The sequence below is a fragment of the Ranitomeya imitator genome, chromosome 4 (assembly GCF_032444005.1).
Source record: "Ranitomeya imitator isolate aRanImi1 chromosome 4, aRanImi1.pri, whole genome shotgun sequence".
Taxonomy (NCBI): Eukaryota; Metazoa; Chordata; class Amphibia; order Anura; family Dendrobatidae; genus Ranitomeya; species Ranitomeya imitator.
In genome coordinates this window covers 685,840,094-685,862,805 of record NC_091285.1, presented here as the reverse complement: position 1 = coordinate 685,862,805, position 22,712 = coordinate 685,840,094, and the positions used below count along the sequence as shown (strand labels likewise).

General features: G+C 43.5%; 1 protein-coding gene across 1 annotated transcript in view; it reads right to left on the bottom strand.

The window, feature by feature from the left end:
* LOC138674701 (vomeronasal type-2 receptor 26-like) overlaps positions 1-22,712 on the bottom strand; it is a 41,237-nt gene that overhangs the window by 9,225 nt on the left and 9,300 nt on the right. Inside the window, exon 3 of the mRNA XM_069762517.1 lies at positions 15,409-15,532. Within this exon, the coding sequence (XP_069618618.1) occupies positions 15,409-15,532 (124 nt within the window). The remainder of the gene's footprint in view (positions 1-15,408; positions 15,533-22,712) is intronic.

The following is a 22,712-nucleotide window of genomic DNA, read 5'->3' as shown; positions in this document are numbered from 1 at the left end:
TTGGTCTTCTGCAGCTGTAGAGGCATTTCAGGAGTTGAAGCGTCGTTTTTCTTCTGCCTCTGTGTTGTGCCAGCCAGATGTTTCGCTCCCGTTTCAGGTCGAGATTGATGCTTCTGAGATTGGAGCAGGGGCTGTTTTGTCGCAAAGAAGTTCTGATGGCTCGGTGATGAAACCATGTGCCTTCTTTTCTAGAAAGTTTTTGCCTGCTGAGCGCAATTATGATGTTGGCAATCGAGAGTTGTTGGCCAGGAAGTGGGCATTCGAGGAGTGGCGTCATTGGCTTGAAGGAGCCAAGCATCGCGTGGTGGTCTTGACAGATCACAAGAATTTGACTTATCTCGAGTCTGCCAAACGGTTGAATCGTAGACAGGCTCGTTGGTCGCTATTTTTCTCCCGTTTTGATTTTGTGGTTTCGTACCTTCCAGGCTCTAAAAATGTGAAGGCTGATGCCTTGTCAAGGAGTTTTGTGCCTGACTCTCCGGGTGTTCCTGAGCCGGTGGGTATTCTCAAAGAGGGGGTAATTTTGTCTGCCATCTCCCCTGATTTGCGGCGGGTGCTGCAAAAATTTCAGGCTGATAGACCTGACCGTTGCCCAGCGGAGAAACTGTTTGTCCCTGATAGATGGACTAGTAGAGTTATCTCTGAGATTCATTGTTCAGTGTTGGCTGGGCATCCTGGAATCTTTGGTACCAGAGATTTGGTGGCTAGATCCTTCTGGTGGCCGTCTTTGTCGCGGGTTGTGCGTTCTTTTGTGCAGTCCTGTGGGACTTGTGCTCGGGCTAAGCCCTGCTGTTCTCGTGCCAGTGGGTTGCTTTTGCCCTTGCCGGTCCCGAAGAGGCCCTGGACGCATATCTCTATGGATTTTATTTCGGATCTCCCTGTCTCTCAAAAGATGTCGGTCATTTGGGTGGTTTGTGATCGCTTTTCTAAGATGGTCCATTTGGTACCCTTGTCTAAATTGCCTTCCTCCTCTGATTTGGTGCAATTGTTTTTCCAGCATGGGGTTCGTTTACATGGCATTCCAGAGAACATCGTTTCGGACAGAGGTTCCCAGTTTGTTTCGAGGTTTTGGCGATCCTTTTGTGCTAGGATGGGCATTGATTTGTCTTTTTCCTCGGCTTTCCATCCTCAGACAAATGGCCAAACTGAACAAACTAATCAGACTTTGGAAGCATATCTGAGATGCTTTGTTTCTGCGGATCAGGATGATTGGGTGTCCTTTTTGCCGTTGGCTGAGTTCGCCCTTAATAATCGGGCCAGCTCGGCTACTTTGGTTTTGCTGTTTTTCTGCAATTCTGGTTTCCATCCTCGTTTCTCTTCAGGGCAGGTTGAGTCTTCGAACTGTCCTGGTGTAGATACTGTGGTGGACAGGTTGCAGCAGATTTGGACTCATGTGGTGGACAATTTGACATTGTCCCAGGAGAAGGCTCAAAATTTCGCTAACCGCCGGCGCTGTGTGGGTCCCCGACTTCGTGTTGGGGATTTGGTTTGGTTGTCGTCTCGTTATGTTCCTATGAAGGTTTCCTCTCCTAAGTTTAAGCCTTGTTTCATTGGTCCGTATAAGATTTCTGAGGTTCTCAATCCTGTGTCGTTTCATTTGACTCTTCCAGCTTCTTTTGCCATCCATAATGTATTCCATAGGTCGTTGTTGCGGAGATACGTGGCGCCTGTGGTTCCATCCGTTGATCCTCCTGCCCCGGTGTTGGTTGAGGGAGAGTTGGAGTATGTGGTGGAGAAGATTTTGGATTCTCGTATTTCGAGACGGAAACTCCAGTACCTGGTGAAGTGGAAGGGTTATGGTCAGGAAGATAATTCCTGGGTCTTTGCCTCTGATGTTCATGCTGCCGATCTGGTTCGTGCCTTTCATTTGACTCGTCCTGGTCGGCCTGGGGGCTCTGGTGAGGGTTCGGTGACCCCTCCTCAAGGGGGGGGGGTACTGTTGTGAATTCTGTTGTCAAGCTCCCTCCTGTGGTCATGAATGGTACTTCTGCTAGTTCTGTCCATGGGCTTCCTCTGGTGGTTGTGAGTGGGGCTGCGGCTTCCGAGTTTCCTTCCACAGGTGACGAGGTTAATTCGTTAGATGGCTGCTCTATTTAACTCCACTTAGATCTTTGCTCCATGCCACCTGTCAATGTTCCAGTATTGGTCTAGTTCGCTCCTGGATCGTTCTTGTGACCTGTCTTCCCAGCAGAAGCTAAGTTCCTGCTTGTTTTTCTTTTGTTTGCTATTTTTCTGTCCTGCTTGCTATTTTGATTTTTGTCTTGCTTGCTGGAAGCTCTGGGACGCAGAGGGAGCGCCTCCGCACCGTGAGTTGGTGCGGAGGGTCTTTTTGCGCCCTCTGCGTGGTCTTTTTGTAGTTTTTTGTGCTGACTGCAAAGTTACCTTTCCTATCCTCTGTCTGTTCAGTAAGTCGGGCCTCACTTTGCTTAATCTATTTCATCTCTGTGTTTGTAATTTTCATCTTTACTCACAGTCATTATATGTGGGGAGCTGCCTTTTCCTTTGGGGAATTTCTCTGAGGCAAGGTAGGCTTTATTTTTCTATCTTTAGGGCTAGCTAGTTCCTTAGGCTGTGACGAGTTGCATAGGGAGCGTTAGGAGCAATCCACGGCTATTTCTAGTGTGTGATAGGATTAGGGATTGCGGTCAGCAGAGTTCCCACGTCTCAGAGCTCGTCCTATATTATTAGTAACTATCAGGTCATTCCGTGTGCTCTTAACCACCAGGTCCATTATTGTCCTAGCCACCAGGTCATAACAGGGTGGGTGTTATGATCCGGTGACCTTGGAGCTGCATGAAAACTTTCACTGGAGTAGGTGGTACCTATACTGACCGCAAATCCTGATCTTAACACTGCAACTAGAAGTAGCCGTGGGGTGTACCTAACAAGCCCTAGACACCTCGTCACAGCTGGAGGACTAAACACCCTTAAAGATGGAAATAGGAATTCTACCTTGCCTCAGAGCAGAACCCTAAAGGATAGGCAGCCCCCCCACAAATATTGGCTGTGAGTAGGAGAGGAAAGACACACACAGTCAGAAAACAGGGTTTAGCACAAGAGGCCACTCTAGCTAAAATAGGAAAGGATAGGACAGAGTTCTGTGCGGTCAGTAGAAAACCCTTCCAAAAATATCCACAGCAGATTATACAAAAAAATCCTCCATCTAAATAAAGACGTGGAACGTATAGCTGCAACTCCAGAGACTCCTACACACAGAGCAGGAATACAATAAAAAAAACAAGCACACAGCTTGTGTGCCATAGAAAAAGAAACAGACACTTTTTCAGACCAGGGATTCAAACAGACCAGGGATTCAAGCTTCAGGAGGCTAATTTGCATATTCCAGGTGCCTTCTGGGAGAAGCGAAGTCTCCCTAAGCTAGAAGATCGTTGGGTACAGCCGGGACCAGCTGCTTCGAAAGCATCACCAAACCAGGGATTCAAGCTTCAGGAGGCTAATTTGCATATTCCAGGTGCCTTCTGGGAGAAGCGAAGTCTCCCTAAGCTAGAAGATCGTTGGGTACAGCCGGGACCAGCTGCTTCGAAAGCATCACCAAACCGCGCGCCATACGGCGCGCGAATTTTTGCCTGTAGGACATTATTGCAAGAGAGCTTGGCTGAGTAGATTACACAAGAAGGAAAACACACAGCAAGTCAGCAGGATCTAGGAGCAACATGGCAGATGTGACAACCTACATGGTGAGCTGCAGCATGTGCTACATGTTCACAGATCGACCAGAAGAAGAATCCAATTTCACCTGTCAGAAGTGTAGACTAGTGGCCCTTTTAGAAGAAAAGGTGCGGGGTCTGGAAGAAAGAATAGCAACTCTGAAACTCATCAAAGAGAATGAAGACTTTCTAGACAGAACAGAAGCATCTCTACTGGTCACAGAAGGTGCAAAAAGTGTCAGAGAACCTCCAAAAGCAGATGAGTGGAAGCATGTGACCAAAAGAAGCAAGAAGACCATGGAGAAATCACCAACCACACAACTGAAGAACCGATATCAAATCTTTGTAGAGGATGAAGATGGCACACCTAAGAATGAAGCAATACCAGCAAGCAAAAAAGAAAAGGGCACACAGCAACAAGTGACAGCAAAAAGTACAGCCAAGAAGCAACGAAGAGTGGTGGTGGTGGGAGACTCACTACTGAGAGGCACAGAAGCAGCCATCTGCAGACCGGACATAACTGCAAGAGAAGTATGCTGCCTTCCAGGTGCGATGATCAAGGATGTGACCGATAGGATACCAAAGCTCTTCAGCTCCAAGGACGTCCACCCATTTCTTCTGATACATGTTGGCACCAATGACACGGCAAGGAAGGACCTACCGACAATCTGCAAGGACTTTGAAGAGTTGGGGAAGAAAGTAAAGGAACTGGATGCACAGGTAGTTTTTTCTTCTATCCTTCCAGTAGACGGGCATGGCACCAGGAGATGGAACAGGATCCTTGATGCAAACAACTGGCTAAGACGATGGTGCAGACAACAAGGATTTGGATTCCTGGACCACGGTGTGAATTACTGGTATGATGGACTCCTCGCCAGAGACGGACTACACCTCAACAAACCTGGGAAACACACATTCGCCAGAAGACTCGCTACACTCATCAGGAGGGCGTTAAACTAGAAGAAGAGGGGACGGGAAGAAAAACATTAGACTCGAACAAAGACGACCCAGGAAAACATACTCAGAAGGGAGGTAAGAACATTTCTAAAACAATCCACAGTGAGGAGATTGGAACAAAACAAAATCCTCTAAACTGCATGCTCGCAAACGCCAGAAGCCTGACAAACAAGATGGAAGAACTAGAAGCAGAAATATCTACAGGTAACTTTGACATAGTGGGAATAACCGAGACATGGTTAGATGAAAGCTATGACTGGGCAGTTAACTTACAGGGTTACAGTCTGTTTAGAAAGGATCGTAAAAATCGGAGAGGAGGAGGGGTTTGTCTCTATGTAAAGTCTTGTCTAAAGTCCACTTTAAGGGAGGATATTAGCGAAGGAAATGAGGATGTCGAGTCCATATGGGTTGAAATTCATGGAGGGAAAAATGGTAACAAAATTCTCATTGGGGTCTGTTACAAACCCCCAAATATAACAGAAAGCATGGAAAGTCTACTTCTAAAGCAGATAGATGAAGCTGCAACCCATAATGAGGTCCTGGTTATGGGGGACTTTAACTACCCGGATATTAACTGGGAAACAGAAACCTGTGAAACCCATAAAGGCAACAGGTTTCTGCTAATAACCAAGAAAAATTATCTTTCACAATTGGTGCAGAATCCAACCAGAGGAGCAGCACTTTTAGACCTAATACTATCTAATAGACCTGACAGAATAACAAATCTGCAGGTGGTTGGGCATTTAGGAAATAGCGACCACAATATTGTGCAGTTTCACCTGTCTTTCACTAGGGGGACTTGTCAGGGAGTCACAAAAACATTGAACTTTAGGAAGGCAAAGTTTGAACAGCTTAGAGATGCCCTTAATCTGGTAGACTGGGACAATATCCTCAGAAATGAGAATACAGATAATAAATGGGAAATGTTTAAGAACATCCTAAATAGGCAGTGTAAGCGGTTTATACCTTGTGGGAATAAAAGGACTAGAAATAGGAAAAACCCAATGTGGCTAAACAAAGAAGTAAGACAGGCAATTAACAGTAAAAAGAAAGCATTTGCACTACTAAAGCAGGATGGCACCATTGAAGCTCTAAAAAACTATAGGGAGAAAAATACTTTATCTAAAAAACTAATTAAAGCTGCCAAAAAGGAAACAGAGAAGCACATTGCTAAGGAGAGTAAAACTAATCCCAAACTGTTCTTCAACTATATCAATAGTAAAAGAATAAAAACTGAAAATGTAGGCCCCTTAAAAAATAGTGAGGAAAGAATGGTTGTAGATGACGAGGAAAAAGCTAACATATTAAACACCTTCTTCTCCACGGTATTCACGGTGGAAAATGAAATGCTAGGTGAAATCCCAAGAAACAATGAAAACCCTATATTAAGGGTCACCAATCTAACCCAAGAAGAGGTGCGAAACCGGCTAAATAAGATTAAAATAGATAAATCTCCGGGTCCGGATGGCATACACCCACGAGTACTAAGAGAACTAAGTAATGTAATAGATAAACCATTATTTCTTATTTTTAGTGACTCTATAGCGACAGGGTCTGTTCCGCAGGACTGGCGCATAGCAAATGTGGTGCCAATATTCAAAAAGGGCTCTAAAAGTGAACCTGGAAATTATAGGCCAGTAAGTCTAACCTCTATTGTTGGTAAAATATTTGAAGGGTTTCTGAGGGATGTTATTCTGGATTATCTCAATGAGAATAACTGTTTAACTCCATATCAGCATGGGTTTATGAGAAATCGCTCCTGTCAAACCAATCTAATCAGTTTTTATGAAGAGGTAAGCTATAGACTGGACCACGGTGAGTCATTGGACGTGGTATATCTCGATTTTTCCAAAGCGTTTGATACCGTGCCGCACAAGAGGTTGGTACACAAAATGAGAATGCTTGGTCTGGGGGAAAATGTGTGTAAATGGGTTAGTAACTGGCTTAGTGATAGAAAGCAGAGGGTGGTTATAAATGGTATAGTCTCTAACTGGGTCGCTGTGACCAGTGGGGTACCGCAGGGGTCAGTATTGGGACCTGTTCTCTTCAACATATTCATTAATGATCTGGTAGAAGGTTTACACAGTAAAATATCGATATTTGCAGATGATACAAAACTATGTAAAGCAGTTAATACAAGAGAAGATAGTATTCTGCTACAGATGGATCTGGATAAGTTGGAAACTTGGGCTGAAAGGTGGCAGATGAGGTTTAACAATGATAAATGTAAGGTTATACACATGGGAAGAAGGAATCAATATCACCATTACACACTGAACGGGAAACCACTGGGTAAATCTGACAGGGAGAAGGACTTGGGGATCCTAGTTAATGATAAACTTACCTGGAGCAGCCAGTGCCAGGCAGCAGCTGCCAAGGCAAACAGGATCATGGGGTGCATTAAAAGAGGTCTGGATACACATGATGAGAGCATTATACTGCCTCTGTACAAATCCCTAGTTAGACCGCACATGGAGTACTGTGTCCAGTTTTGGGCACCGGTGCTCAGGAAGGATATAATGGAACTAGAGAGAGTACAAAGGAGGGCAACAAAATTAATAAAGGGGATGGGAGAACTACAATACCCAGATAGATTAGCGAAATTAGGATTATTTAGTCTAGAAAAAAGACGACTGAGGGGCGATCTAATAACCATGTATAAGTATATAAGGGGACAATACAAATATCTCGCTGAGGATCTGTTTATACCAAGGAAGGTGACGGGCACAAGGGGGCATTCTTTGCGTCTGGAGGAGAGAAGGTTTTCCACCAACATAGAAGAGGATTCTTTACTGTTAGGGCAGTGAGAATCTGGAATTGCTTGCCTGAGGAGGTGGTGATGGCGAACTCAGTCGAGGGGTTCAAGAGAGGCCTGGATGTCTTCCTGGAGCAGAACAATATTGTATCATACAATTATTAGGTTCTGTAGAAGGACGTAGATCTGGGTATTTATTATGATGGAATATAGGCTGAACTGGATGGACAAATGTCTTTTTTCGGCCTTACTAACTATGTTACTATGTATGTTACTTATCTTTGCTGAATTGGCAGCTAAGCAGGAGAAGCCAGACAGAGGTCCAACACTTCCCAAGAAACATTGACAACTGGAAAGGACTAATGAGTCCTGCAAACCTAAATACCCCAGTCAGAATCGCAATCAGCAGATACACCTGTCCCAGACTGCAGCCCAGAGACAACTGCATTACCACTTACAACCACCGGAGGGAGCCCAAAAGCAGAATTCACAACAGGCGGGCACTTGACCCCGGAGGTTTATAAAAATAAAAAAAAACCTAGCAGCGCACATCCAATTACTACAGAATCTGCCGCCTCCTCTCTTCTGCCGCCTGAGCCAAAGAGCTCAAATCGCCTAATGGTAGCAGCGTCACTGCTCACATGAGCAGGTGATGCTATTTAATGTGGTTTGGATCCAAATCAATGTGCTAGGATGTATCCAGGTTACTTCCAAACAGACAATCAAACTGCAACACATCAGTTCTCAATCAAAATAATTCTCATACATAAGATGCCGCACACAAGGCTACCTTCTTCCGTGACCACTACCAGAGCACTCAGGTACTGTTGATCCTCCTGCATCAACAACAGTTTAAAACCTGCTCCTGAGCTGGCTGCAGAAATGTCAAATTTTGCTCTAGATACTTTTTTAGCCACAGACCACCTGTGCTGTTTGTCGCTGAGGCCAATAACCTCATTTTCTGATGAAGCCATCTCCTTGGCACTCCTGTGCGGTTCCCAGGTCTTGTCCACCACAGAAGCATTATGATTATTATTTTTAACTCTGATTCAGCTAAGCTGACTCATTGTTGGATATGGCTTCCGCTCCTTGTTCCCTGCCTGGTTACCAAATTGAGATTTACCCTGGTTCAGCATGCTACTAGAACTGTCAATGCCATACCACTTTGAATCACAGAGTCAATAATACAGCTTGGCATTAATATTGTGTTCATCATCTTCTCCATCACCATGCCATCAGCTAACAAATGCTGATGGCTCATCTATTCCAATAAATCAACTGGAAAAAAGTAGTTCTGGGGTGGTATGTTCTTTAACCCCTGGAGTGTTTTGGGTAATAGGACTATGGGTATCACAGAAGTAGGTGACATTGACAGAATGGAAATTTTGCTTTGCATAATATTGTGGTATCTCGTTGGAGGGGAAGGTCTGAGCAGAACACTAACTCCAACTGATGGTGTCGCTGTCAGAGGCTACATCATCCTTATGGGATTAAATGAAGAGTAATGGGACATATACACCATCCTGACCTTCTCTTCCTCCCAATTATTATATATAGTAAAAGAAAATGAGGCAAACTGTGATCTGAATTTGGTACTACTGTTGCTGGAATAATTACAGCCTGCAGCGCCAAAGATATTGTTGCTGCTAGCCTCTAACGCATTCTTATTTGTGTTTGTGATATTTGGTTTGTTTCTCTATTGTCCTACCACATCCATTGCTAGTACCACATTTTTAACACAAGGATAATATTTGCTTAATTTGACATACTTAGCCAAGTTTAGAAACAAAAATGATATTTTAATAACAAGCTGCTCATAAATTGAGTGTGGCATGCATGTTTCTCCAATTGGAAAAATTAAAAAGATTTGTGTTGTGTCTCAATTTACAGTAATATTTTATGTGCAAATTATTGGGATTAAGTACATGGCTTAAAAAGGCTGCAACAAACCACATTATAGATATTTGGTGCAAAGTTGGAAGTTTGAAATAAGCATGAAAAAGTCAAACTTTGTAACTGTTTCTCTCACCCTTAACAAAAAAAATACTTAATCCTAAAAATGATTTTTTATTGTTCATTCTTTATTTTTGTAAGTATACTATTTATTATCGATATTTTCCTCTGTAAATGCTAGATTGCAAAGCTGCTGCGGCTTCGTGACCAATATTGAACATGCCACAACAACAGCTGTATCAATGAAGGGTGCAAAGCAGACTATTAAAATAATTATTCAAACAAATAAAAAAGGTTAAAAAATGGATGCATGGGCACATGCTGCTAGAGTTGGCGGATTGAACTAAATTAATTTAATAAAGAAGTGGAATCGCAAACCGGGGTCCACCGTGCAGAGATGTAAAACTGCTGCTAATGTGAACAATGGTGGAGCACGCAGCGATTGCTGAGTTACACATCACTCAGTGAACAGCACACGAAGTTGTGTCAGTCTCACACAGAAACAGAATAGATGCTCTGCTATTGAGCTGTGTCACTCGCACACATGAACGAAGCAGATGCTCTGCTATAGAGCTGTGTCACTTGCACACACAGTAACAAAGATGATATGACGCTAGACACGATCCCTTTACACCTCACAGAGGATCGAAGACCACTAACGGGGCAATTAGCAAAGCCCGATCTATCAATAAAGAAATGGATTAGCCTGATTGCTAAATGGCGTAGCGAGAAAAAAAAATTGAAACGCCAGAATTAGGTTTCTTTGGCCTCCGTGACATTGCATTAAAATACAGCAAGGGGCGATCAAAAGAACCTATCTGCACCAAAATGTTATCCTTAAAAACATCAGCTTGGCACGCAAAAAATAAGTCCTCACTCAACTCCAGATCACGAAAAATGGAGACGCTACGGGCATCAGAAAATGGCGCAATTTTATTTTTAGCAAACTTTGGAATTTTTTTTCACCACTTAGATGAAAAAGAACCTAGACATGTTTGGTGTCTATGAACTTGTAATAACCTGGAAAATCATAGCGGCAGGTCAGTTTTAGCATTTAGTGAAACTAGCAAATAAGCCAAACATAAAACAGTCTGGGATTGCACTTTCTTTTCAATTTTACCACACTTGGAATTTGTTTCCCGTTTTCAAGTACATGATATGGTAAAATCAATGATGTTGTTCAAAAGTACAACTCATCCTGCAAAAGATAAGCCCTCACATGGCCATATTGACAGAAAAACAAAAAAGTTATGGCTCTGGTAGGGAGGGGAGTGAAAAACGAAAACACAAAACTGAAAAAGCTCCAGTCATGAAGGGGTTGATAGTTACACTAAGAGACCATACAGCTACAGCAGTTCATAATATGTCACTTGATTCATTGGATTAGTATTAATAGACAGAGATTATCACTCGCTTTTTCAATCTTACATCTCAGTACTGAAAATGAACAGAAAAAATCGCAACAGATCTTATTCTATTATTATGCTGTTTGCTCTGAGCTCCTATCACTACACTGTATGGGTATAAAATAGACATCTTTAGCCAGTCTGCATCTTTTATACTGGTGGTGATAGCCCCCTGATTGGCTGAGCTACACCATGTGATCTTATTCTGGCCGGACATTATGGGGATGCCTGCATGGCCACGCATGGTGCCATTAGCAAGGTCACTGACTCTTCAGCAGTGTGTGAAATGGCCCCAGATGTATTTTTCTAAAGGTTTTGTGAATCAAATTGCAGAATGTTTAACCCCTTAGCGACCGCCGATACGCCTTTTAACGGCGGCCGCTAAGGGTACTTAAACCACAGCGCCGTTAATTAACGGCGCTGTGGAAAAAGTCCATAGCGCCCCCCAGAGGCCAATTTTCTCCGGGGTCTCGGCTGCCGAGGGTAGCCGAGACCCCAGAGAACATGATTCGGGGGTTTTTTAACCCACCCCGCATTTGCGATCGCCGGTAATTAACCGTTTACCGGCGATCGCAAAAAAAAAAAAAAGCGATCTCTTTTTAATTTCTCTGTCCTCCGATGTGATCGCACATCGGAGGACAGAGAAAAGGGGTCCCAGGTGGCCCCCCAATACTCACCTAGCTCCCCCGATGCTCCTCGTGTCTCCCGGTGGGCGCCGCCATCTTCAAAATGGCGGGCGCATGCGCAGTGCGCCCGCCGGCCGGCACCGGGAGAATCTTTGGGGTCTCGGCTGCCGGGGGTAGCCGAGACCCCAAAGAGCATGATCGGGGTCGGTATTACCGACCCCTGTTTTGCGATCGCCGGTAATTAACTGTTTACCGGCGACCGCAAAAAAAAAAAAAAAAAAGTAAAGTGTAATTCTCTGTCCTCTGATGTGATCGCACATCAGAGGACAGAGAAATAGGGGGATTCGGGGACCCTAGCATACTCACCTAGGTCCCTGGATCCTCTTGCTGCTCCTCCTGGCCGCCGGCAGCAGAACATGGTGGACGCATGCCCAGTGCGCCCGCCATCTGTCTCCATCTGCCGGCCGGCAGGAGAACAGCAGTTGGGGCTAAAATTAGGGGTAGGGGTAGGGTTAGGGTTAGGGTTAGGGTTAGGGGTAGGGTTAGGGGTAGGGTTAGGGCTAAATTTAGTGTTAGGGTTGGGGCTAAATTTAGGGTTAGGGTTGGGGCTAAACTTAGGGTTAGGCTTCTTTCACACTTACGTCGGTACGGGGCCGTCGCAATGCGTCGGCCCGACATACCGACGCACGTTGTGAAAATTGTGCACAACGTGGGCAGCAGCTGTAGTTTTTCAACACATCCGCTGCCCAATCTATGTCCTGGGGAGGAGGGGGCGGAGTTACGGCCACACATGCGCGGTCAGAAATGGCGGATGCGACGTACAAAAAAACGTTTCATTGAACGTTTTTTTGTGCCGACGCTCCGCCAAAACACAACTGATCCAGTGCACGACGGACGCGACGTGTGGCCATCCGTCACGATCCGTCGGCAATACAAGTCTATGGGCAAAAAACGCATCCTGCGGGCACATTTGCAGGATCCGTTTCTTGTCCAAAACGATGGATTGCGACAGAATGCCAAACGACGCAAGTGTGAAAGTAGCCCTAGGGCTAGGGTAAGGGTTGGGGCTAAAGTTAGGGCTAGGGTTGGGGCTAAAGTTAGGGTTAGAGCTGGGATTAGGGTTAGGGTTTGGATTAGGGTTGGTATTAGGGTTAGGGTTGGCATTAGGGTTACGCTTGGGATTAGGGTTAGGTTTGGGATTAGGGTTAAGGTTAGGGTTGTGATTAGGGGTGTATTGGGATTAGGGTTAGGTTTGAGGTTAGGGTTGAGATTAGGATTAGGGGTGTGTTGGATTTAGGGTTTTGATTAGGGTTATGGTTAGGGTTGACATTAGGGTTGTTTTGGGGTAAGGGTTGTGATTATGGTTAGGGTTAGTGATTAGGATTATGGATGAGGTTGGGATTAGGGTTAGCGGTGTGTTGGGGTTAGGGTTGGAGCTAGAATTGGGGGGTTTCCACTGTTTAGGTACATCAGGGGGTCTCCAAACACGACAGCCAATTTTGCGCTCAAAAAGTCAAATGGTGCTCCCTCCCTTCTGAGCTCTGCCGTGCGCCCAAACAGTGGGTTACCCCCACATATGGGGCATCAGCGTACTCGGGATAAATTGGACAACAACTTCTGGGGTCCAATTTCTCTTGTTACCCTTGTGAAAATAAAAACTTGGGGGCTACAAAATCTTTTTTGTGAAAAAAAAAAATATTTTTTATTTTCACGACTCTGCATTCTAAACTTCTGTGAAGCACTTGGGCATTCAAAGTTCTCACCACACATCTAGATAAGTTCCTTGGGGGGTCTAGTTTCCAAAATGGGGTCACTTGTCGGGGGTTACTACAGTTTAGGTACATCAGGGGCTCTGCAATCGCAACATAATGCCCACAGACCATTCTATCAAAGTCTGCATTCCAAAAAGGCGCTCCTTCCCTTCCGAGCTCTGCCGTGCGCCCAAACAGTGGTTTACCCCCACATATGGCGCATCAGCGTACTCGGGATAAATTGGACAACAACTATTGCAGTCCAATTTCTCCTGTTACCCTTGTGAAAATAAAAATTTGGTGGCTAAAAAAATCTTTTTTGTGGAAAAAAAAATATTTTTTATTTTCACGGCTCTGCATTATAAACTTCTGTGAAGCACTTGGGCATTCAAGGTTCTCACCACACATCTAGATAAGTTCCATGGGGGGTCTAGTTTCCAAAATGGGGTCACTTGTGGGGGATTTCTACTGTTTAGGCACATCAGGGGCTCTCCAAACGCGACATGGCGTCCGATCTCAATTCCAGCCAATTCTACATTGAAAAAGTAAAACCGCACTCTTTCTCTTCCAAGCTCTGCGGTGCGCCCAAACAGTGGTTTACCCCCACATATTGGGTATCGACGTACTCAGGAGAAATTGCACAACAACTTTTGTGGTCTAATTTCTCCTGTTACCCTTGTGAAAATAAAAATTTGTGGGCAAAAAGATCATTTTTGTAGAAAAAATGCAAAATTTTTTTTTCACGGCTCTACGTTATAAACTTCTGTGAAGCACATGGGGGTTCAAAGTGCTCGCCACACATCTAGATAAGTTCCTTAAGGGGTCTAGTTTCCAAAATGGTGTCACTTGTGGGGGGTTTCCACTGTTTAGGCACATCAGGGGCTCTCCAAACGCGACATGGCGTCTGATCTCAATTCCAGCCAATTCAACATTGAAAAAGTAAAACGGCGCTCCTTCACTTCCAAGCTCTGCGGTGCGCCCAAACAGTGGTTTACCCTCACATATGGGGTATCAACTTATTCAGGAGAAATCGCACAACAACTTTTGTGGTCTAATTTCTCCTGTCACCCTTGTGAAAATAAGAATTTGTGGGCGAAAAGATCATTTTTGTGTAAACAAAAGCGATTTTTTATTTTCACGGCTCTACGTTATAAACTTCTGTGAAGCATTTGGGGGTTCAAAGTGCTCACCACACATCTAGATAAGTTCCTTAAGGGGTCTAGTTTCCAAAATGGTGTCACTTGTGGGGAGTTTCCACTGTTTAGGTACATCAGGGGCTCTCTAAATGTGACATGGTGTCCGATCTCAATTCCAGCCAATTCTGCATTGAAAAAGTCAAACGGCGCTCCTTCACTTCTAAGTTCTGCGGTGCGCCCTAACAGTGGTTTACCCCCACATATGGGGTATTGGCGTATTCAGGAGAAATTGCATAACAAAATTTATGGTTACATTTCTGTTTTTACACTTGTGAAAATAAAAAAAATGGTTCTGAATTAAGATGTTTGCAAAAAAAAGTTAAATGTTCATTTTTTCCTTCCACATTGTTTCAGTTCCTGTGAAGCACATAAAGGGTTAATAAACTTCTTGAATGTGGTTTTGAGCACCATGAGGGGTGCAGTTTTTAGAATGGTGTCACACTTCATTATTTTCTATCATATAGACCCCTCAAAATGACTTCAAATGTGATGTGGTCCCTAAAAAAATATGGTGTTGTAAAAATGAGAAATTGCTGGTCAACTTTTAACCCTTATAACTCCCTAACAAAAAATTTTGTTTCCAAAATTGTGCTCATGTAAAGTAGACATGTGGGAAATGTTATTTATTAACTATTTTTCATGACATATCTCTCTGATTTAAGGGCATAAAAATACAAAGTTTGAAAATTGCAAAATTTTAAAATTTTTTGCCATATTTCCGTTTTTTTCATAAATAATCGCAAGTAATATTGAAGAAATGTTACCACTAACATGAAGTACAATATGTCACGAAAAAACAATCTCAGAATCAGTGGGATCCGTTGAAGCATTCCAGAGTTATAACCTCATAAACTGACAGTGGTCAGAATTGCAAAAATTGGCCTGGTCATTAAGTACCAAATTGGCTCTGTCACTAAGGGGTTAAATCCTTGTGGAGCCTCAAATTTCAGGAAATTCAACTCGAGCTCAATCCTACTCTGATCGATCTGACCATCTCTCCAAGACATCACAATGATGAGAAGATATAAAAGAATGATTATATCCTTTTAAGCATTGTACAATATATTCCTTTTTAGATAACATAAATAATACTTGCTTGTCTGGTTGGATATTTCTCCTTGAAGACATTGGACGCATTCAAAGCAGCAGGCCGGTAGTCCTTGTAGAGCGGCCTTCCTGAACCCGAGTGGACAATTCTCACTACAGACCGAACGAGGGACCTGATGATTACAAATATTAAAAGGATTGCAAATGGATTACAGATGGATATTAACCCCTTAAACGATTGCCGATATGCATTAAAACGGTGGTCGTCAAGTGGCCTTATTCCCTCATTGTCCTTGAAATGGCCATTGGGAAAAAGAGAATGGCGCCTCATAGGAGCCGAAATTCCTACTGGAGACAGGTGTACATGGTAGCAAAAAAACTCCAACTCATCACAAAAAAATAATCCCTCATACAGATCTGTTTGCCAAAATGTAATAAAGTTAAAGCTGTCAGAATAGAGATGAAATAACTATTTTTTTAATAAAAACGTATTTTTACCGTGATAGCAATTATTACCAAAAATGTGACCGTAACTAATATATAGTCTGTCGCCATATGGTACCAGAATGCAAAAAAATATAATTCTATTCAAATCAATATTTTAAAATACTACATTTAACTAAACCAGCAATCTAAGAACAATGCGTATAAATAATACCAGATCACATGCAAAACGACTAAAAAGACTAAAATGTTTTGGGTGAGCAACTGTGGGAAATTCCTAAGGACATTGGGGAAACGCGCGTCGTGTGTTTGGTGGGTGAGCTCCTTACATATATAGACATTTAACCTGTGACATATATACATTTTTATTATTTTTTGTGGGAAATACCTATTACCAAGGTTTTTGTCTTAAGTTGAATTGTTTTGCCTTTGTGTGTTGTCTACCCATTTGTTGGCTCTTTATTATGAAATTGATTTTCATGCACGCAGGCATATAAATATAACCAATTCATATATGTTTAGATCAGTTCTGACCCTTTGTATGTATATTATCGTCTGTGTTATAGTAGCAAAACATAAAAATGTATTATAATTTAATGGCACTTGATGGATAAATGCTCTGTGGGAAGATTGATCATGTGGAAGCCTAGATAGGTGCACCGAGGTCTTCTCCACCATTATTTTTATTGTATCAACCTATTGGGTTGCTGTTCCTCCTCTATGCCTTGTTCCTTTTATTTTTCCGACCATGATGTCCTTCTCCAGTGATTTACCTCTTCGTATGGTGTGTCCAAAAGAGGCAAGTTGTAGCTTGGTGATTCTTGTTTTGAGTGACATGTCTGGCGTCATTTGTTCCAAATTAGATTTTTTTGGTTTTTCTTGCCATCCATAGTAATGATAACATCCTTCTCCAGCACCACAATTTGAAAATGTTGGCTCATCTTCTGTCTTGTTTATTTATCATCCAGCTTCACATCCTTGTGGTACTACAGAAAAGATCAGGCTATGTATGAGCCTGTCTTCCTCGCCAATGAAATGTTCCTCTTTTTGAAGACCTTGTCCAGTAACTTCATTGTTGATTTGTCCATAGCTATTCTCCTATTGATCAGATTAAGTTGAAGTCATTTACAACTTTATATTATCGCCATCCATCTCAAATGTATCTGACAGTCGTATCTGACAGTAGTCAATGTCCTTGACTTATTTGTATTAAGTAGCAGTCCCATGATCAAGCTTTCCATCTCGACACTCAGTGATAAGTCATTGATTGCAGCGCTTGTTGCTGTCAATGTTGTATCTTCTGTGTATTTAAGATTGTGAATGATTTGCCCAGCAATTTCGGTTCCTTCTTCTTTTTTGGCAAGTCCAGCCATCCTGAAAATAACTTCTGCATATAAATTGAAGAGAAATGGTGAGAGGATGCAGACTTGTCCGACACCATCCTCTACAGGTCCTTCTCAAAAAATTAGCATATAGTGTTAAATTTCATTATTTACCATAATGTAATGATTACAATTAAACTTTCATATATTATAGATTCATTATCCACCAACTGAAATTTGTCAGGTCTTTTATTGTTTTAATACTGATGATTTTGGCATACAACTCCTGATAACCCAAAAAACCTGTCTCAATAAATTAGCATATCAAGAAAAGGTTCTCTAAACGACCTATTACCCTAATCTTCTGAATCAACTAATTAACTCTAAACACATGCAAAAGATACCTGAGGCTTTTATAAACTCCCTGCCTGGTTCATTACTCAAAACCCCCATCATGGGTAAGACTAGCGACCTGACAGATGTCAAGAAGGCCATCATTGACACCCTCAAGCAAGAGGGTAAGACCCAGAAAGAAATTTCTCAACAAATAGGCTGTTCCCAGAGTGCTGTATCAAGGCACCTCAATGGTAAGTCTGTTGGAAGGAAACAATGTGGCAGAAAACGCTGTACAACGAGAAGAGGAGACCGGACCCTGAGGAAGATTATGGAGAAGGACCGATTCCAGACCTTGGGGAACCTGAGGAAGCAGTGGACTGAGTCTGGTGTGGAAACATCCAGAGCCACCGTGCACAGGCGTGTGCAGGAAATGGGCTACAGGTGCCGCATTCCCCAGGTAAAGCCACTTTTGAACCATAAACAGCGGCAGAGGCGCCTGACCTGGGCTACAGAGAAGCAGCACTGGACTGTTGCTAAGTGGTCTCAAGTACTTTTTTCTGATGAAAGCAAATTTTGCATGTCATTCGGAAATCAAGGTGCCAGAGTCTGGAGGAAGACTGGGGAGAAGGAAATGCCAAAATGCCTGAAGTCCAGTGTCAAGTACCCACAGTCAGTGATGGTGTGGGGTGCCATGTCAGCTGCTGGTGTTGGTCCACTGTGTTTCATCAAGGGCAGGGTCAATGCAGCTAGCTATCAGGAGATTTTGGAGCACTTCATGCTTCCATCGGCTGAAATGCTTTATGGAGATGAAGATTTCATTTTTCAGCACGACCTGGCACCTGCTCACAGTGCCAAAGCCACTGGTAAATGGTTTACTGACCATGGTATTACTGTGCTCAATTGGCCTGCCAATTCTCCTGACCTGAACCCCATAGAGAATCTGTGGGATATTGTGAAGAGAAAGTTGAGAGACGCAAGACCCAACACTCTGGATGAGCTTAAGGCCGCTATTGAAGCATCCTGGGCCTCCATAACATCTCAGCAGTGTCACAGGCTGATTGCCTCCATGCCACGCCGCATTGAAGCAGTCATTTCTGCCAAAGGATTCCCGACCAAGTATTGAGTGCATAACTGAACATTATTATTTGATGGTTTTTTGTTTGTTATTAAAAAACACTTTTATTTGATTGGATGGGTGAAATATGCTAATTTATTGAGACAGGTTTTTTGGGTTATCAGGAGTTGTATGCCAAAATCATCAGTATTAAAACAATAAAAGACCTGACAAATTTCAGTTGGTGGATAATGAATCTATAATATATGAAAGTTTAATTGTAATCATTACATTATGGTAAATAATGAAATTTAACACTATATGCTAATTTTTTGAGAAGGACCTGTACATTGAACCTCGCCATGTCACCGTGTTTTGATAACCCGATATAAATCTGGTATCACTATAATTGAAAAGACCCGAAGAATAACACCATCTTATCACTTATCACTTATCCCGGTACCTACCTACACGCAACCTCCGATCCTCTCAAGATCTCCCTCTCTACTCCCTTCTCATCTCTTCTTCCCACAACCGCATCCAAGACTTCTCCCGTGCTTCCCCCATACTCTGAAATTCTCTACCCCAACACATCAGACTCTCGCCTACCATAGAAACCTTCAAAAAGAACCTGAAGACTCACCTCTTCCAACAAGGATAAAGCCTGCAGTGATCCTGAACTTACTGAACTGCCGCACAACCTGCCCTACCCTCTCCTAGTGTTTCATCACCCATCCCCTGCAGACTGTGAGCCCTCGCGGGCAGGGTCCTCCCTCCTTATGTACCCGTGTGCCTTGTTATTTGCTCATGTTTAATGTATTTGTCTATATTTGCCCCCTTATTCACATGTAAAGCGCCATGGAATAAATGGCGCTATAAAAATGTATAATAATAATAATAATTATTAGGTAGAGTGAAAAAAAAATAAAAATAAGAACTATTCTTGTACTAAGTGTGGACAACCAAATTTATGTAAATGCATAAAATGATTGATACCACCAGAACAGACTCAAAACTGAGTCCCAAGTGTCTTCATCCGCTTCATCATAGAGGGTAGTTCCATTAGGGGACTCATCTAAATCACATTTTTGTGGGAATTATAGTGAAACTCCTATGTAAGTGTTCAGCATAGAATACAAGAATGTGATTCCAGCCTTATACTGTAAGCGATAAAAAAAGAAACAATAACAACTGTAACTTATACCAGCCCTCATTCAAGTCCATTTTCTGTCACAGGAAATATAGGGTTCCCACATTACCAGTACAACAAAGCCTGTGGAAAAGGAAACACACGTCCCACCCCTCAAATAAAATTCAATGTTTTTTGCACTGCGAAATTCCCCCTCCTTTTGAACCTCACTGTGCTTAAACCATAGTAAGCAGCAACATATCTGGGATTATTGTTGTGGAAGGAGCCCAAATAACCATTGACAGGTGTATGCTGCCAGAAGCACAACTTGGGCACAATGAATGAAGGTAATACAATAAATGATTGCACAATGTTGTAAGGAGGCACAATGTTTGGGCACTAGTGTTGAGCATTCCGATACCGCAAGTATCGGGTATCGGCCGATACTTGCGGTATCGGAATTCCGATACCGAGATCCGATATTTTTGTGATATCGGGTATCGGTATCGAATTAATAGGGATGTGTAAAATAAAGAATTAAAATAAAAAATATTGATATGCTCACCTCTCCGGCGGCCCCTGGACTTCACGCTGCTAACCGGGAGGCTTCTTTGTTTAAAAAGCGCGCCTTTCGGAACCGGGAATGACGTCCCGGCTTCTGATTGGTCGCGTGCCGCCCATGTGACCGGCACGCGACCAATCAGAGGCCGCGACGTCATTCGCAGGTCCTCAATTCCAAGCATTAGCAGTTTTGTGAATGAGAATGACGTCGCGGCTTCTGATTGGCCGCGTGCCGGTCACATGGGCGGCACGCGGCCAATCAGAAGCCGCGACGTCATTCTCATTCACAAAACTGCTAATGCTAGGAATTGAGGACCTGCGAATGACGTCGCGGCCTCTGATTGGTCGCGTGCCGGTCACATGGGCGGCACGCGACCAATCAGAAGCCGGGACGTCATTCACAGGTCCGAAAGGCGCGCTTTTTAAACAAAGAAGCCTCCCGGTTAGCAGCGTGAAGTCCAGGGGCCGCCGGAGAGGTGAGCATATCAATATTTTTTATTTTAATTCTTTATTTTACACATCCCTATGGTTCCCAGGGTCTGAAGGAGAGTTTCCTCTCCTTCAGACCCTGGGAACCATGAGAATACCTTCCGATACTTGATGTCCCATTGACTTGTATTGGTATCGGATATCGGTATCGGCGATATCCGATATTTTTCGGGTATCGGCCGATACTATCCGATACCGATACTTTCAAGTATCGGACGGTATCGCTCAACACTATTGGGCACTAAACTTGCATATTTTCAATTTTTCAAATTAAAGCATGGTGTAGATGTTACAAAATAGTCACTGCAGCACTAGATGAATAAAGTGAGAGGTGTTATTTCTACAATGGGGTCACTTTGGTCTTTTTTTCAGCTGTTCTGGCACCTTAAGGGCTCTGCCAGTGTTGTCCACGAACTATTCTAGCAAAATCTGTGCTCTAAAAGTCAAAAAGCAGTACATCCTTCTCTGCCCTGATGTGTGGCCAACAGCAGTTTTCTACAAAATATGAGGCATCAATGTATTCTGGCAAAATTGAGCAATAATTTGTGGTTTGCAGTTTCATCTCTAGTAATGAGCAAATATACTCGTTACTCAAGATTTCAGGAGCACGCTCGGGGGTCCTCCAAGCATTTTTTAGTGCTCGGAGTTTTAGTTTTTCGTGCCGCAGCTGAATGATTTACACCTGTTAGCCAACAAAAGTACATGTGGGGGTTGCCTGGTTGCTCGGGAATCCCCACATGTACTTATGCTGGCTAAAAAAAATATTTGGAGGACCCCCTAGCATGCTCGAGAAATCTCGTGTCACGCCGAATACGGCGATAAAGGGGCAGGACGGCGTATTTGGAACCCGCACCTGTCCCTGCCACTATAGGGCCCTGGCTAACTCTTATCTCGGGGGTACCCTTGAAGGTAGGGAGGCTCGAGCCGCCAGCGTAACCCTGTCTCCTATGCAGACCCTATAGTGACCCCCACTCCCCCCAAGAGTGGACTGCACCAATGTAAACTATAACAACTTACAGGAAAACAAACAATGAAAAGGAAACCCAAACTTAGCTTAATTCAGCAAGAAACAGCACAACAGGGAGAAACACCAGATTAAATGGACACAGCAGAAGATCAGCACATCCCAGCTAGCTCCTACTCCTGGCTTGGTCGCTGAACAATGAACTAACACCGACAGTCAGCTGATGAACCAGGTGACCTTTTAAAGGATGGAGGGAGTGGTCATCACAAGCATCAGCTGAGCTAGAAGCAATGCAGTAACATCAGCGGCCATCGGGGGAAAGAAACTGCATTAACCCCCGAAGACCAGAAAGGAAAAAAGGTCTTTAAGGCTACGTTCAGACTAGCTTTGTGCGTCGGCGACGCAACGCACCGAAAAACGCGGCAAAACGCACGCAAGAACGCTGCGTTTTGCGACGCGTGCGTCGTTTTTTGCGTTTTCTTGGTCCGACGCTAGCGGCAAAAAAGGCGCACGTGTCGCAAAACGCAACAAACAAAAACGCATGCGTCCCCCATGTTAAACATAGGGGCGCATGACGCGTGCGTCGCCGCTGCGTCGCCCGACGCTAACGCGACGCACACTAGCACAACGCTAGTCTGAACGTAGCCTAACTGAAGCAAATCAGATCTGCCACAGATCCAAACATGGATCGTGACATCTCGAGTAACAAGTATATTCCCTCATCACTATTTAACCCTTGGGTAACTGATGAATTTGCAGCAAATGAAACAATTAAATTTTTACCTCTAAATTGTAATAATTCCACATCAAAATGTTATAAAATTCTGTGAGTCATCTGTTGGTTCAAAATACTAACTACAGCGCTAAAATCCTTCAGCAGTGAAGTTTCCAATATGGTGCCACTTATAAAGGTTTCTGCTGTTTTGGCACCTCAGGGGCTCAGCTAATTAAGCCCTCAATCTGTTCAAACGGAATCAGCATTCTTAAGGCCCCTTCACATTAAGCAACGCTGCAGCGATACCGACAATGATCCGGATCGCTGCAGCGTCGCTGT